The sequence below is a fragment of the Brachyistius frenatus genome, unplaced genomic scaffold (genome assembly GCF_029030835.1).
Source record: "Brachyistius frenatus isolate BFR_SWC_R1_liver_20210118 unplaced genomic scaffold, ASM2903083v1 Contig_93, whole genome shotgun sequence".
NCBI lineage: Eukaryota > Metazoa > Chordata > Actinopteri > Embiotocidae > Brachyistius > Brachyistius frenatus.
In genome coordinates this window covers 1,638,338-1,651,888 of record NW_027210692.1, presented here as the reverse complement: position 1 = coordinate 1,651,888, position 13,551 = coordinate 1,638,338, and the positions used below count along the sequence as shown (strand labels likewise).

General features: G+C 45.4%; 2 protein-coding genes across 5 annotated transcripts; one reads left to right on the top strand and one right to left on the bottom strand.

Moving 5' to 3' along the window:
- The first annotated feature begins 211 nt into the window (after window positions 1–211).
- Window positions 212–4,306, top strand: d2hgdh (D-2-hydroxyglutarate dehydrogenase). 4 transcript variants are annotated; one of them, XM_069710632.1, is made up of 11 exons: window positions 212–365; window positions 725–783; window positions 928–1,278; window positions 1,389–1,446; window positions 1,532–1,671; window positions 1,791–1,984; window positions 2,125–2,293; window positions 2,408–2,551; window positions 2,649–2,791; window positions 3,641–3,806; window positions 3,934–4,306. In XM_069710632.1, exons 3-11 carry the CDS (start codon window positions 942–944, stop codon window positions 4,206–4,208), a joined length of 1,626 nt encoding a protein of 541 aa, XP_069566733.1. In that variant the 5' UTR covers window positions 212–365; window positions 725–783; window positions 928–941; the 3' UTR covers window positions 4,209–4,306. The 4 variants fall into 4 exon arrangements, with proteins under 4 accessions (XP_069566733.1, XP_069566729.1, XP_069566731.1 ...); XM_069710628.1 differs by having other exon boundaries at window positions 722–783; XM_069710630.1 differs by having other exon boundaries at window positions 722–791.
- Window positions 4,307–4,970: 664 nt separating this feature from the next.
- acvr1l (activin A receptor, type 1 like) lies at window positions 4,971–12,297 on the bottom strand. Its single transcript, XM_069710627.1, has 10 exons — window positions 12,144–12,297; window positions 11,389–11,472; window positions 10,488–10,739; window positions 10,162–10,373; window positions 9,793–9,892; window positions 8,869–9,015; window positions 8,190–8,465; window positions 7,320–7,517; window positions 6,935–7,065; window positions 4,971–6,428 (listed from the first exon to the last, which is right to left on the bottom strand). Exons 2-10 carry the CDS (start codon window positions 11,459–11,461, stop codon window positions 6,297–6,299), a joined length of 1,521 nt encoding a protein of 506 aa, XP_069566728.1. The 5' UTR covers window positions 11,462–11,472; window positions 12,144–12,297; the 3' UTR covers window positions 4,971–6,296.
- Window positions 12,298–13,551: the final 1,254 nt, after the last annotated feature.

Here is a 13,551-nt window from a genome sequence, read left to right as displayed (position 1 = left end):
AAGGGAACTTTCCAGTGGAAAAAAAAAAAAAATTTCAGTCAAAATCTACAGTCTGTGGTTTAAATCGTCATTTGAGTTTCATTCATTATTCATCAGTCACCATTGGCTGTTCAAAGATCAAGAACGGCCGATAGCCATCGGGTTGATCTGCAAGCAAGACTTCTGATTGGCCCGCCGTCCTCCCCGTGAACCTTTACCCCTTGACGTCATTAGCTTCCGGCACTAGCCGACAAGCTGTGGTAAACACGGAGGAGCGTGTTAAGTGTCCGAGCTGCCCTTGAACTTCGTGACAGACGTCGCGCTGAATTATGACACGAAAAAGCACACGTGGAACAGAGACACGCGTGACTTAGTGGACGTTCACGGTGAGTTAAAAAAAAAAAAAAAAAAAAAGATATACGTCCTGCTAAAATATGATACGTGGTAAACAGGGTAGCTGGGCTCACAGAAATTGCAGCTTCATCACGTGTTGCGGATTGTTTGGCCGTAAAACGGCTTTAAAACGAGTCTGTTCTTCCTTAATTGCAAGAAGATGTCGTGAGAATAATGAGCCGTATTGTGAAGGCGAGAGATACGTAAATATTCAGCTTTTAGAAAGTGAAAGAGTGTTTCGAGGTTTGTGCTTTATTCTAATTTTCTGGCATCCTTGTAATTTTCTTTACATAACTTTTCAGTATCTAATAAAATACATTTTCTATAAACTAATATTTTTACTTTATAGCAGGACTGGCTCATTTGAGACTACAGTGGCTCACACATAAACTACAGAGCTGACGGACAAGAGTTGAGATGTTGGACGTCACCCCCCCCCCCCCCCCCCCCCCCCCCCCCCCCCCACACACACACACACACTTTCCACATACTTCACTTGCAAATCCACTACCAGAAGGCATCTGACCTTTTTATGATCCCTCTTCTCTTCTGCAGCGACCTCTGCAGTCATGGTGGGAATATTCCTGAGGACACTCGGGCTGAGGGCGGCTCCGAGACGCCCGTGGCCCCGCGGCGCCCCGTCGTCCACGTCCAGACTTTCACCCGCGGGCTCCCGGAGCCCGTTTCTCGCCCGCCGCCCGGGGCCGTCGGTCGCCTCCGCTCGTAAGCTGCGCGCTGGGGCGGACGGGCCCAGGTCGTCCCCCGCCGGAGCCCCGGAGAGGCTGCCTTTCTCCAGAGTAACCGAGGACGATTTGGCCTTTTTCAGGAAGATCCTGCCAGGCAGAGCCATCACTGACCCCGACCTGATGGAGTCCAGTAACGTGGATTGGCTCAAGTCCGTAAGAGGTGAACGCCTCACTGGTGACTTAAAACACATTTTTTTTGCTAGATGTATTTCATTGCACTTACTTAGTTTCGCTTTTATCTCAATTCTTCTGTCCGCAAACCTCCTGCAGGTTCGAGTGAACTGTTGCTGAGGCCTCAGACAACGGGGGAAGTTTCTCAAATTCTCAGGTAAACAGCAAACGGTAAATAAACGGACACAAAGTGGTTTGTCCGGCCCTGCAGCTGCTGAAGTCGTTTCATCTTCCCCCTGTAGGTACTGTAACAGTCGTAACCTGGCCGTGAACCCTCAGGGAGGCAACACCGGGCTGGTTGGCGGCAGTGTGCCAGTTTATGATGAGATCATCCTCTCCACCTCTCTTATGAACAACATCATTAACTTTGATCATATTTCTGGTAAGTTTCATCCTAAACGAGTCGTTTCATAAAATGCTGCAAGACAAATTCCTTTTTTTTATCCAAAATGTGTGTACATCTTAGCTGAATTATTCTCAAAGACCCGGTCCTCTTCTCAGGTATTCTGACGTGTCAGGCAGGTTGTGTCTTGGAGAACTTGTCCCTCTACGCGGAGGAGCGGGACTACATCATGCCACTGGATCTCGGAGCGAAAGGCAGCTGCCAAATTGGGGGTAACGTAGCAACGAATGCAGGCGGACTGCGGCTGCTGCGATATGGATCCTTGCACGGGACTGTGCTGGGTCTGGAAGTGGTGAGTGGAGTCATAAATTGACCTCGGCCATCTTCGACAAGTTAAAAAAAAACATGGGAGGGATAGCTTTGCAACTCTTATGAGAAGAGTTCAAATCACTGACTTTGATACTCGTGTTTACGCGTGTGATGGGCGTATAGGTGTTGGCAGACGGAGAGGCGCTGGACTGCTTGGCCACCCTGCGGAAAGACAATACAGGATATGACCTCAAACAGCTCTTCATAGGTTCAGAGGGGACTTTAGGGGTCATTACTGCGGTGTCCATCCTTTGTCCACGGAAACCCAGCTCTGTGAACGTGGTTTTCCTGGGTAGGATTTTCTCCCATCCTTCTCACGTCTAGGGAGTGTAGAAACGTCAGTTGACAAAGTTGTATTTACCTCTACAACCCTTAATCGTTCACTCGCGCGCGTTTCTGCTCTCAGGCTGTGAGACTTTCGAGCAGCTGCTGAAGACGTTTCAGCTCTGCAAAGGCATGCTGGGAGAAATTCTGTCGGCCTTCGAGTTCCTGGACAGTGAATGCATGAGGCTGCTGAACACGCACCTAAAACTACCCAATCCCATCTCGGGTATATGTACACACACACACACACACGCAATTACTATATGAAACAGGTAAACACACTCTCTCACACACACTTGTACCCTCCTCCCTCTCCTCCGCAGATTGTCCGTTCTACATCGTCATAGAAACATCCGGATCCGACCTGACCCACGACGCAGAGAAACTCCACAACTTTCTGGAGGAGGCGATGACATCATCACTGGTCACTGATGGAACTGTGGCAACGGAGGACTCCAAAATAAAGGTAGCTTGGCATTGTTGTGCCTTATTGTCGTATAAAATCTTTGCTGAGAAAGAAAGTGTTTGCACAAACCAGATTCTGTAAAACATCAAAAATGGATGCGCTCCTCAGTTAAAATGCGAAGCCTTGAATGACTCAACCGAGACCAGCGGTCATGTCTCACAAAATCATAGTTCAGTAGTTTTGAAGATTTATTGAGCCTTTTTTTTTATATATATATTATAAAGTAAACATTTACAAGCATTTTTTTTATGCGACCTGAGAAGAGGACCAGGTTTTATGCTACATATCTCATATCTGTTCCATGTTGCATCGACGCGAAATCTTAGAAATGCCTCGAGAGGATTTCTTTAAATTTAACACAAACATTCATCGAACTTAGTAGTTTAAGTTAGAAGCCATAACTGAAGAAGTCATAAACTACTTATTTCACACAAATGTCTAATAGGATAAAATTATGAAGTGGTGTTATTTTATATCCAAAATATCAAAGCATATATTTACAACTCGTTTTTTTTTTTTTTTTTTTTTTTTAAGATTTACATCTTTCGTGGAAACAAATATGCTGCAGACAGATTAGGGACTTTGTAAAGTTTTGAGAGAGTACCGACATTGCTGGATTGTTTGGTATGTTTGACCACATAAAAAAAAAAATATATATATATATATATAGAACGTCACCAGACTCGTTCTTTTGAAATATTTCACTTAAACTTTGTTAAGTCTAAATTACGGTTTGTTAATGAACAATTCTGCATGGGATCATTTGTAACTCTCGTGCAGGTAGAGGGGGGAAAGTTCGCGCAAACAATAATGAAGCAAATCGACCTTTCCATTCCCACACCTCCTCAGGCTCTGTGGTCGATGCGCGAGCGCGTGACCGAGGCGCTGACTCATGATGGTTTTGTCTACAAGTACGACATCTCGCTTCCGGTGGAGCGGATCTACCGGCTGGTGACGGACATGAGGGAGCGCCTGGGGAACCGGGCCAAGAGCGTGGTGGGATACGGACACGTAGGTAAGACGCGGTGCTAAAAGCATCTGTATCAGGAGACTTGATTTCATAACACACTTCTAAACATTTTTTTTTTAATCAAGTGTTAAAATATGTCCACGTCGCTCTCCTTCCCGTCTTCGCCCCGGAGGCGACGGTAACCTCCACCTCAACATCACGTCCCCCGCTGAAGACCCCGCACTCCTGGCCGCCATCGAGCCTTTCGTCTACGAATGGACAGCCGGCTGTCAGGGCAGCATCAGCGCAGAGCACGGGCTGGGCCTGAAGAAGAGGAACTACATCTACTACAGCAAACCGAGCCGGGCTGTGGCCCTGATGGGCAACATCAAGGCCATGCTGGACCCCAAAGGCATCCTCAACCCGTACAAGACTTTACCAGATGATCTGAAAAGGCTGGCGAGGTAATGGACACGGATCCCGTGCAGGGGCTGCACTTTAGCTACAGCCTTGTCGCCACATGGCTCGCCCGGCAGCTTCGCGAGTCTTTTCCTGGCGTACCGTTTTCACACATTTTGGCGCAGAGCTGCTGGTTTCGCACGAGGAACACCGTTTTCCAGGCAACACGCGAACCCCCCGTGTGACATCTGTTGTGATTCCAGAACGGTGTGCACAAAGCATTAAACAAGCTGCTTGAGGCGAAGTTCCCATTTGAATATTTTCTCTACCTCTGCTACTTGCACCGACAGAGTAGCCTTCGTCTGACGCGGTCTGTATTCTTAAGAAAATTCAACAAATTCATTATGGACACTTTGAAAAGCACAAAACACATTTTTTTCAGCGTTACTCGAGAGAAAGCAAGAGAGTGATCATGACTATCCTCCGGAGGTATTATTGTACCTCCTGGTTGCCACTAGAGGGCAGACAGGAAATAAGCAAGTTATGTCTGGATTATACTGTGAAGATTTGTGCACTGAAATATTTGTGTCAATATTTCAAGCGACAACTTGTGATTGTTGGTCAGCCCTGTTTCTGTCGGAGTCCAGATGTTCTGCATTTAAATGCAGTAGAATTGTCATTTGAATACAAACAATATTGAATTAACGTCTGGAAAAAGGTAGCTCTACACAGCTGCATTGGAAACACATTTCATCAGCATCAAATTAAACCTTCAAAATTCAATTTGTATAAAATAATTAAAATCACAACACTCGCTGGCTAATCAGTAGGCAAGAGTGCAGTAAATGTTTTATTACATATAAAAAAAAAAAAAAAGACAAAGCAAAACATGTTTTCCAAAACAAAACCAGCATTTGTGAACAAATTCCTTTGTACAACTAGCCGAGTTTTTAGTTTCAAAACTAATCTTCAGTAAAACAGTTTCCAAACAAACGTGGAGTGTTTTTGTTTTTCATTATTCAGGCAACTCGTACAGTCAGTCATGACTGGAGACGAGAAGAGCAAAACGGAGGCAACGTTGCCACAAACAAGTCCTCCTCGATTCCTCTCTGCTTGGCCAAATCTTTTCAAAAATCGGCCACGGTGAGTTTATGACATATGCCAGACAGAGAGGATCAGTTAATTTCATATTCTTATTATAAGATACAGGCTAATTCCTATTGGCAGGTACTTGGTGTGTGTCTACTCCACAAACCAGCAGTTGAAACAGTCCTTAGTGTTTTATCCTGGGTTTCTTTTCATACAACAAACAAGCTCAGCGGGAACAGTTTTCCTACCTTTTCCCAATGTTTCTCAACAAATGATTTTTTTTTTTTTTTTCCTACTAGATCCAATAATGACAATAAGAGGTACAGAAAGTCCAGTAGAGTAAATTCCTATATATGTGTACAGTCAGTTTCACGCACCATCAGTCTTGCATATCCTCAGTAGTGTGGTAGCAGTGGAGATTCAATACATAAATATCAAGGATTGAAAAGAATTTTGATTCTATTGGCTCTTTTCCTTTTGTGAGTGAACGTATTGTGTGTTTGTGGCGATAGTTGGCATGTTAGAATAAAGCTAAATGAGTGAAATATTTCTTGATTGTCTCTGAGCAGAATGCCACAACCGCATGCCAAAAACACTGGCCGGAGATCAGAAACTGAATTGCAAGAGACACTCGTGATGTAGTATTTGGTGTGTGTGTGTGTGTGTGTGTGTGTGTGGGAAGGCCAAACCCAGAGCAGTCTTGGGCATTAAAGCATTGGGAGGGGGGGCACTGCAATATGTCAGCCACTCGCACTCAGTAACAGTTCATGTCAGTGGGAACACACTGGCAGAAGGGTTTGTGTCCCGTCGCAGAGGCTGACTTATTCAGACAGGACAGGTCCAAACGTCTGTGTGGGCTTCAAGTCAAACAGAGGGAAGTCAGTGGAAGGCGACCACAGAGAAAGGAAAGAGAAGGAGGAGGCTGGATGACAAGTTCTTCGAGCCCTCTGTCCGTCCCCCTAATCGCCCTCCCCTCTCGTTTTAACAACAACAACAACAAAAAAACTGGGCTCTTGTTGAAGCCAGTCGCTTGACGTCGGGCGGCTGCTTCTGAAACGTCTCACCTTCTCACGACTCCTTGCCCTTCTCCAGAGAGCTGTGAATCTTGTCCAGGGTCTTCTTGATGCGCAGCGCTGTGAGCCTGGCAGACGGGTTCTGGTACCAACACTCCTTCATCAGCTTCACCAAAGCAGAGAGAGTCTGAGGCGGAAAGAAACAGAATATTAAAAGAGGAGTCCTGCGGTGATGCACCCGCTGAGAAAGGGAACTCGGCAATCAATGTGACTGCAAGAGCTTTCAGATGTAGAAGGCCGTTCTACAAGCGGTGTTCGGCGAGCTCACGAGCATCGGTATCGATCTCTCGCGTGTTTATTATCGCAGTTTCTGCTGCAAATAAATACAAGGCTGAACTTAAGACACTTTTTTTTTTTTTTATCGAATACCTGAATATTTCAGTTGGCATGGATTGTTCTCCAGAGCATCAACAGCTTGCTCGAAAAGGTTTCCATTCCGAATATACTATGAACATTTTTATGTCAAAATGTTTTTTTGTTTTTGTAATACCGTCCCTTTAATCACCTTGTACCCACTACGTAGTCTTAAGGATCTTTTTGGAACACAGCTGGCCATGTTTCTGTAGCACATTTTGACATCACGAAGTGAAATGACTAAACGTACTCGATGACGAAATAAAGATTATTACTCACGGGATCAGAGAACCAGCGATTAGGAATGAAAGGCCTCTGCTGCTCCACACACACCACTTTCCTCATGTCCTCGAAGCTGGGGTCGTTTGGCACCTGATCGTAAAACGGAGGCTTGTACTCTTCGACGATACCTGCGGAGTGAAATTTGGATGACCGAAATCAGCGAAAAGAACGGAAGGAACTGTGTTAACCCTGGAAAGACCGCAACACCCTAATAAACCCAGGAGCCGCCACTGATCACCACAATGCAAAAAGTCCGGCTGACTCGTTCACGTTGACGCTTAGGTGTTTATCGCAAGACTATCCGGACGCGCGATACCGTTGGTGCGGCAACCGTCACACCGTCGCGCTCCGACGGCAATCCGCTACACGCGGTGGCACTCACCGTTGCTGTATGTGCGTCTCGCTATCTCCCACAGCACCAGTCCGAAGGCCCATATGTCCACCCTCTTGTAGGCGTCGAAGCAGTCCGTCTGAATGGTTTCGTCCAGCACCTCAGGTGCCATGTAGCGTTTGGTGCCGACCTTCGGATTGTTGCCCACGTCCAGCAGGTTGTCTGCCTGAGAGTGGGTCACAGCCAGCCCTGTAACACGCAGTCACGCAGCATTACGCAACCGTCCGTTCTGAAATGCAAACCGTGTCACGTGCAACCCCGAATATGCACCGGCTCGGAGGTCTGACGGGCGGCGACGCCATCGATTTGGGAGGTGTGACGAACACTGTAATCCATTACAAACAACGCGGGTTTCAAAGCATTTAAATTGGCCTTGAATACGTTTGCGAGACCTCAACAACAACAACAACGCAGTGCATTTTGGTGCTAAACAAAGATGTGCTTGTTTACGAAGAAATTCACACAGGACACATTTAAAAAAATTAAAAAAAAAAAAAAAAGTGCTAGAGTTTGGGAAAAACGCTCTTTAAGAAATAAATGATTACTAATTAATACTTATTATTAAGTGTTATTTACTGAAACACTAAATATTACTTGACACGAGTACCGATTCAAAATAACTTTTTAAAAAAACAGGACAAATGTAAATATACATTTCCCTGATGTTGCTTTAAAGTGCACCACTGAAGTGATGTTGGTGTGAAGCAGTGGTTTGAGCAGGCAGCACCTGTCCTTCATATGTTGGCCAACGTTGGTCTGAAAACCTGCAGAAAATGTTGAACGAAAGGACCTGAGGCACAACAACCCGAGAACAACGATAAATAGTTAAAAGGGAGACAAAGCAGCAGAAAAGTGACCGACCGAGGTCCGCAATGCAGCAGCGCAGCTCCTTAGTCACGAGGATATTTTTGCTCTTCAGGTCGCGGTGTGCGATTGCCGGTTTCCCCTCCGTGCCGAAGATCTCCGTGTGCAGGTGGACCAGGCCGCACGCTACCGACGCGGCCATCGCCAGGCCCTCCGACGTCTCCACGGCAACTCGCTGCAAGTAGTCATAGAGCGAACCGTTTTCGTGGTAATGGGTGATGAGCCACAGCTGAGTGCTGGAGTTTCGAGAAGTCATGTCAGAGGCCATGAACCCTGAGAGGAAAGACGGGATGAAATCACTTCTTCAGATGCTAGTCAAGTTTCTCTTGCATGGATAGTATTTATTACCGCCCGTTTTTGTTGTACTGCATTGAAATAAACTACACAAGCTGCTTTATTGTTATATTTTCTCTCTGTCAATGCTTTCTACCATAAATATGAGAAGAACTCGGGGGACATTAAAAAAAACGAGGTTAAAATAAATTGAAGACGCATTTAGCTGTGCAAAGAAATGATTTCGCAAATTTCAAACAGTAAAACTTGTTTGATGTTCGGATAACTTCATCCATGTTGTTGTTGTTTTGTTTTTTTCTTCTCCCAAGTGAAAAAAATAAATTCATTTTCTTTTCATTCTTTTCTTTTGCGCCCACCGGCCAACAAGACCCCACAGACTCACCCAGGATATTGTCATGTCTCAGCAGCACAGTATTGTAGATCTCTGTTTCTCTGAACCAGGACTTCTCATCCCTCGAGGAGAAGATTTTCACAGCCACGTTCTCCCCCTGCCACTGGCCTCGCCACACCTCTCCATACCTTCCCTTGCCTGGGAAAAAAAAAAAAAAAAAAAGAAGAAATGAGAGAGGAGAAATGAAACGGGAAGTCAGAAAAGGGAATGTACTGATAAAATGTGTTTTAAAAAGGTAATTGCCGTCTGTATTTTGAAATTCATGGGACTACTTTTTGAGAGCAGGTTCCCCTCTACTCGGCTGGAAGAAGTCTGATGTTTGCCCCACAAAGCCCCAAACTTCCAGTTCCAAACTGCCACCGACGGCACGGTTTGATACAAAACAAAAAAAAGGATCCCAGGATGTGTGACCGACACACTTTTATTTGAACGCTCAAATTGAATAGTAGCCATGACAACAAGTAAATTCACATCACCAACGGAAGATAAGTTGCCGAGTTGTTTAACATGATCAACAAACACGCAAGACCGGGTGGAAAAAAGAACCGATGACTTTCTTCAAATAAGTCAGAAAGGATGTGACCCGCACTGTTTCACACCGCTGTAAAGATTTGTATGATAAAAAAAAAGGATTACAGCCTAGAAGGCACACTTTACAGTCATCCAAGAAGTGAACCGCAAGCTGAAACTGAGCATGACGGACTGCAGTCTGCTGTATGGATGACTCAGGCTTTCTAACACAGCATCCATTTTACTGGGAAACAGATGTCTGAATCGACTTCCTTTTCTTTTGATTATTACGACAACAATGTTCCATTTGCTCAACTAACCTGTGACGTGCTTTTGGCAACTTTTTTTTTTTATCATCGAAGTAATACGAGTCCAACCTGCGCCCGCTCTGCGTGTTCCACCTACCGACACACTCCATCAGACTAATCTGCCTGGCCACGGTACGCTGGACGAGGAAGGGAAGACCTGAACCGCTGCCCGACGTGCAAGAGTGATCCAACAGGTCCTTGGAGACAGAGACGGATGCCGTTTTAGCCGTGGACGTCGTGATCATTTAAAGGAGCAAAGTTACACACAATAAACGCAGGTGGAAGGTTATTGGAATTTTTGTTATTTTTATACAAAAATGTGTGACTGCGCGACAGAAACTTGAGACCACGATAAAGCTAAAAACACTGAAAAATGCTTGCAAGTCTCTTCAATTAAATTCTCGGGCAATCGGACCCTGAGAATATCAATTGCGATGGTTCCGTCAGCTACGTCCCTTGTTCTTACCGCTAAAGTGCTGTCTCCCACATTGGAGGTGATGAGACCGTCTATGGCTCCCTGCTCGGTGTCAAACTCCTGCAGCCGCTGCAGCCGGCCGTGATGGAGCCTCCTGCAGGCCAACACCGACACCACGGACAGCAGCGCCAGAACCACCACGGGGCCGAGGACGAAGAGCGCCAACGTCTCCACACGATACCGAACGGGCTCGCCTTCTGGCGCTTTGGGCAAAGGAAGACATGGGTGAGGAGTTATTCTACTAAAAAAAAAAAAAAAAAAAAAAAAAAAAAGAATCCCCTTGCCGTCGTGAAGCACGTTTCCGAGCTGCTATCCACCTGATGGAAGCAGAGACATCAGAGAGATCCTGGTGGTGTTGCCGTTGCACCTGTCCTGGGAGCAGCAGAGGATGGCCTGGTGGAAGGACGGCGCCGTGGAGCACTGCAGTTGCATATTCTGCTGCCCCTCCAGGCAGCCGCGCTCAAACACAACCCCGCTGCTACCAACTTTGACAGAGGAGAAACACTGGGTGCCGTGGCACTGGGCGGCCTGGCATTTCGAGCCCTCGCACAGACACTCCAGCTGTCCATCTGTGAAAGACAGGTCGTGAGCTCACCGTACACACTGTGGATATATTTAAGGCGAGCCGATAAGAGAGACTTCTCCCTCTCGCATTGAAACCGGCAAGTTGCCCCTTCTGCTGGTTTCAACTTCTCAAATGTGCAAATTTTGCTGGCATTCGTGACGGGAAACCGAATTTGTTCACGCTTCGGGCTTTTAACTCAAATAAACACGCCTTTGACAACAACAACGCACATTGTCCTGTGATGTTTTTGCGCTGATACAGAGCAAATAATCAGTTAATCAAGAACACAACTCGAAACCCGCCCGATGACGTGAACCGTTTACTGCAGCCCTACTTTAGTATACATCGGTGGCAAGTTTATCCATTTCTGTGAAATGTTTTGTCCAATCTTCAGAGCTGCGCATTGCAAGGTAACAAAATATTGTATTGTCTTGACTACATTAGGAAACCCTGCTCATCTTCATCTCTTTTACTTTAGCGGCCCTGGGCATTGGTGACAGTTTCTCACTTAAAAAAAAAAAAAAAAAATGAACAGCAATATCCACTATGGTGCTCAAGATCTTTTTTTTTTTGGCTTGAGTTTACAAGAACAGACAAAAAGGTATCCTAATCCTGACCCAAACTTTTACAACAATAGGTGAGACGACAAGTACCTGAGCCCTCAGCTGATGTCCGCAGAGCCCGCAGCAAGAGCAACAGAAGGACGTGGACACCGCAAGGACCCATGTTTCAGCGCACTGATGGGAGGAAGGACAAGCAAGAGGACAGAGTTCAAATGAGTGCTCTCCTGAAAAGTGGATAATTACATTTACCCCCACCCCCTCCACCACCACCAGATCCCGACAAGTGAATTAACACATTACAACGAGCGAACGAGGTTCTCTTGTTTGTCACAATATTATTACGGATTAAACTGCGGCCATTACGAAAGATCTGGAGATATTTCTGAATTTTCTAAAAAAAAAATATATATATAAATAATAATAATAATTTTTTTTTTTAAAAAGGGTCTACGTCTTGACATAATATAATCATAAGACTAATTACGTTACTAATTAGGCCCGCTGCACGCTCGCAAGCTAACACCTTCGATATCAAAAGTCGCAGCCTTCCGGTTTTTGACGTTAAAAATCTCCGACGTGAAACACCCCGCCGACGACCTCCCCTCCCCCCCCCCCGAGGTTTGTTTGTTTGCCGTGGCTTTAACGGTCCATTAACAGGCGGGGTTGTTTTGTTTTTTTAATTATTATTTTTTTTTTATTGGCCGTTCACAGGGCGCCTCGGAGGCGCCAAGCCAGCTAAAAAAGCTAACTGCACAGCAAAGCCGGGCAGCAGGGCGAGGACCGCCGAGAGTGAACGATTAAAAAAAAAAAACACAAAACACACACACACACACACAAAGGCTTACCTGGCGCACAGGAAACTACAGCTTCTAACTCATTGCGTGAGGGGGCTCTGTGTATCCGTAGATTGGGTTAAAAAACAACCGTGTCGGCGGCGGTTTGCGATGTACAACAACAACCAAAAAAAAAAAAGCCGAAACCCAGCAGCCCACCCACCGCTGGACGCTTCCCCCCCCCCCACACTTCCAGCTACATGTGACGTCACCAAAACACGATGATTCCGAGGTGCATTGTGGGGCGGAAGGAGTCCTTCTCTCTCTCTCCCCCCCCCACCCCCCGACAGGTTGTTAAAAAAAAACAATCACCACGAGCGGCATCAAAGTGGAAATTACGCAGGGAGTAGCGTCAAGTCACCTTTTACGTGATGATTCAACGGGAAACAAAAACGTTTGTGGTTTTTTTTTTTTTCTGGGTGTTTACTCAACGTTGTGTTTTCTTTATATTCTTTATATATATATATATATATATAATTTTTTTTTATATCCCTAAACCACATTTACAACAGGATCAAGCACTTGTATATTATATGTATATTATATATATAGATATATACTGTACTGTATGTATATATATATATATATATGTTTATTGGTTTGTTGTATATAATATAGATATTTAATGTACTGTATATATACTGTATGTACTGTGCATTTTATATTTTTTATTTTATTGCTTTTCTATTATATTATTCTATTCTATTATTATTTTATTCTATTGTTTCTATTATTGCTCCTGTATGTATGCTGCTGTGGCGAAAAAATTTCCCCTCGGGGATTAATAAAGTATATACCTACCTACCTACCTACCTACCTAATACTAATAATCAGTAGAGATGCAACGTAAGTAAATAAAGGTACTCGATTATACACTGCTCAAAACGAAATAAAGGGAACGCTTAAACGACACAACGTAACTCCAGAGTCAAATCAAAACTTCTGGGAAATCAACCTGTCCAGTTAGGAAGCGACACTTGACTGTGAATCAATTTCGCCTGCTGTTGTACAACTGGAACAGACAACAGGTGGAAATGAGGCAATTATCAAGACAACCCCTATAAAGGAACGGTTCTGCAGGTGGTGACCACAGACCATTTTCTCTGTCCTCGTCCTTTCTGGATGATTTTTGGTCACTTTTGCATTTTGCCGGTGTCCTCACCACTAGAGGTAGTAGCATGAGGCGGCGTCTACAACCCACAGAGGTTGCTCAGGTAGTGCAGCTCGTCCAGGATGGCACATCAATGCACGCTGTGGCAAGAAGGTTTGCTGTGTCTGTCGGCACGGTGTCAAGAGCACGGAGGAGATACCAGGAGACAGGCCGGTCCACCAGGAGACGTGGAGGGGGGCCGTAGGAGGACAACAACCCAGCAGCAGGACCGCTATCTGCTCCTTTGTGCGAGGAGGAACAGGAGGAGCG

What these genes read in the sequence shown, in the direction of transcription:
- d2hgdh (XM_069710631.1), top strand. Translation starts at nt 942, where the DNA reads ATGGTGGGAATATTCCTGAGGACACTCGGGCTGAGGGCGGCTCCGAGA. An exon ending in GAAGTTTCTCAAATTCTCAG is followed by an intron (nt 1,447 to 1,531) that starts GTAAACAGCAAA and finishes TTCCCCCTGTAG; the next exon opens with GTACTGTAACAGTCGTAACC. An exon ending in TAACTTTGATCATATTTCTG is followed by an intron (nt 1,672 to 1,790) that starts GTAAGTTTCATC and finishes TCCTCTTCTCAG; the next exon opens with GTATTCTGACGTGTCAGGCA.
- acvr1l (XM_069710627.1), bottom strand. Translation starts at nt 11,461, where the DNA reads ATGGGTCCTTGCGGTGTCCACGTCCTTCTGTTGCTCTTGCTGCGGGCT. An exon ending in TAGTCTGATGGAGTGTGTCG is followed by an intron (nt 9,016 to 9,792) that starts GTAGGTGGAACA and finishes TTTTTTTCCCAG; the next exon opens with GCAAGGGAAGGTATGGAGAG. An exon ending in ATCGCTGGTTCTCTGATCCC is followed by an intron (nt 6,429 to 6,934) that starts GTGAGTAATAAT and finishes TTTCCGCCTCAG; the next exon opens with ACTCTCTCTGCTTTGGTGAA.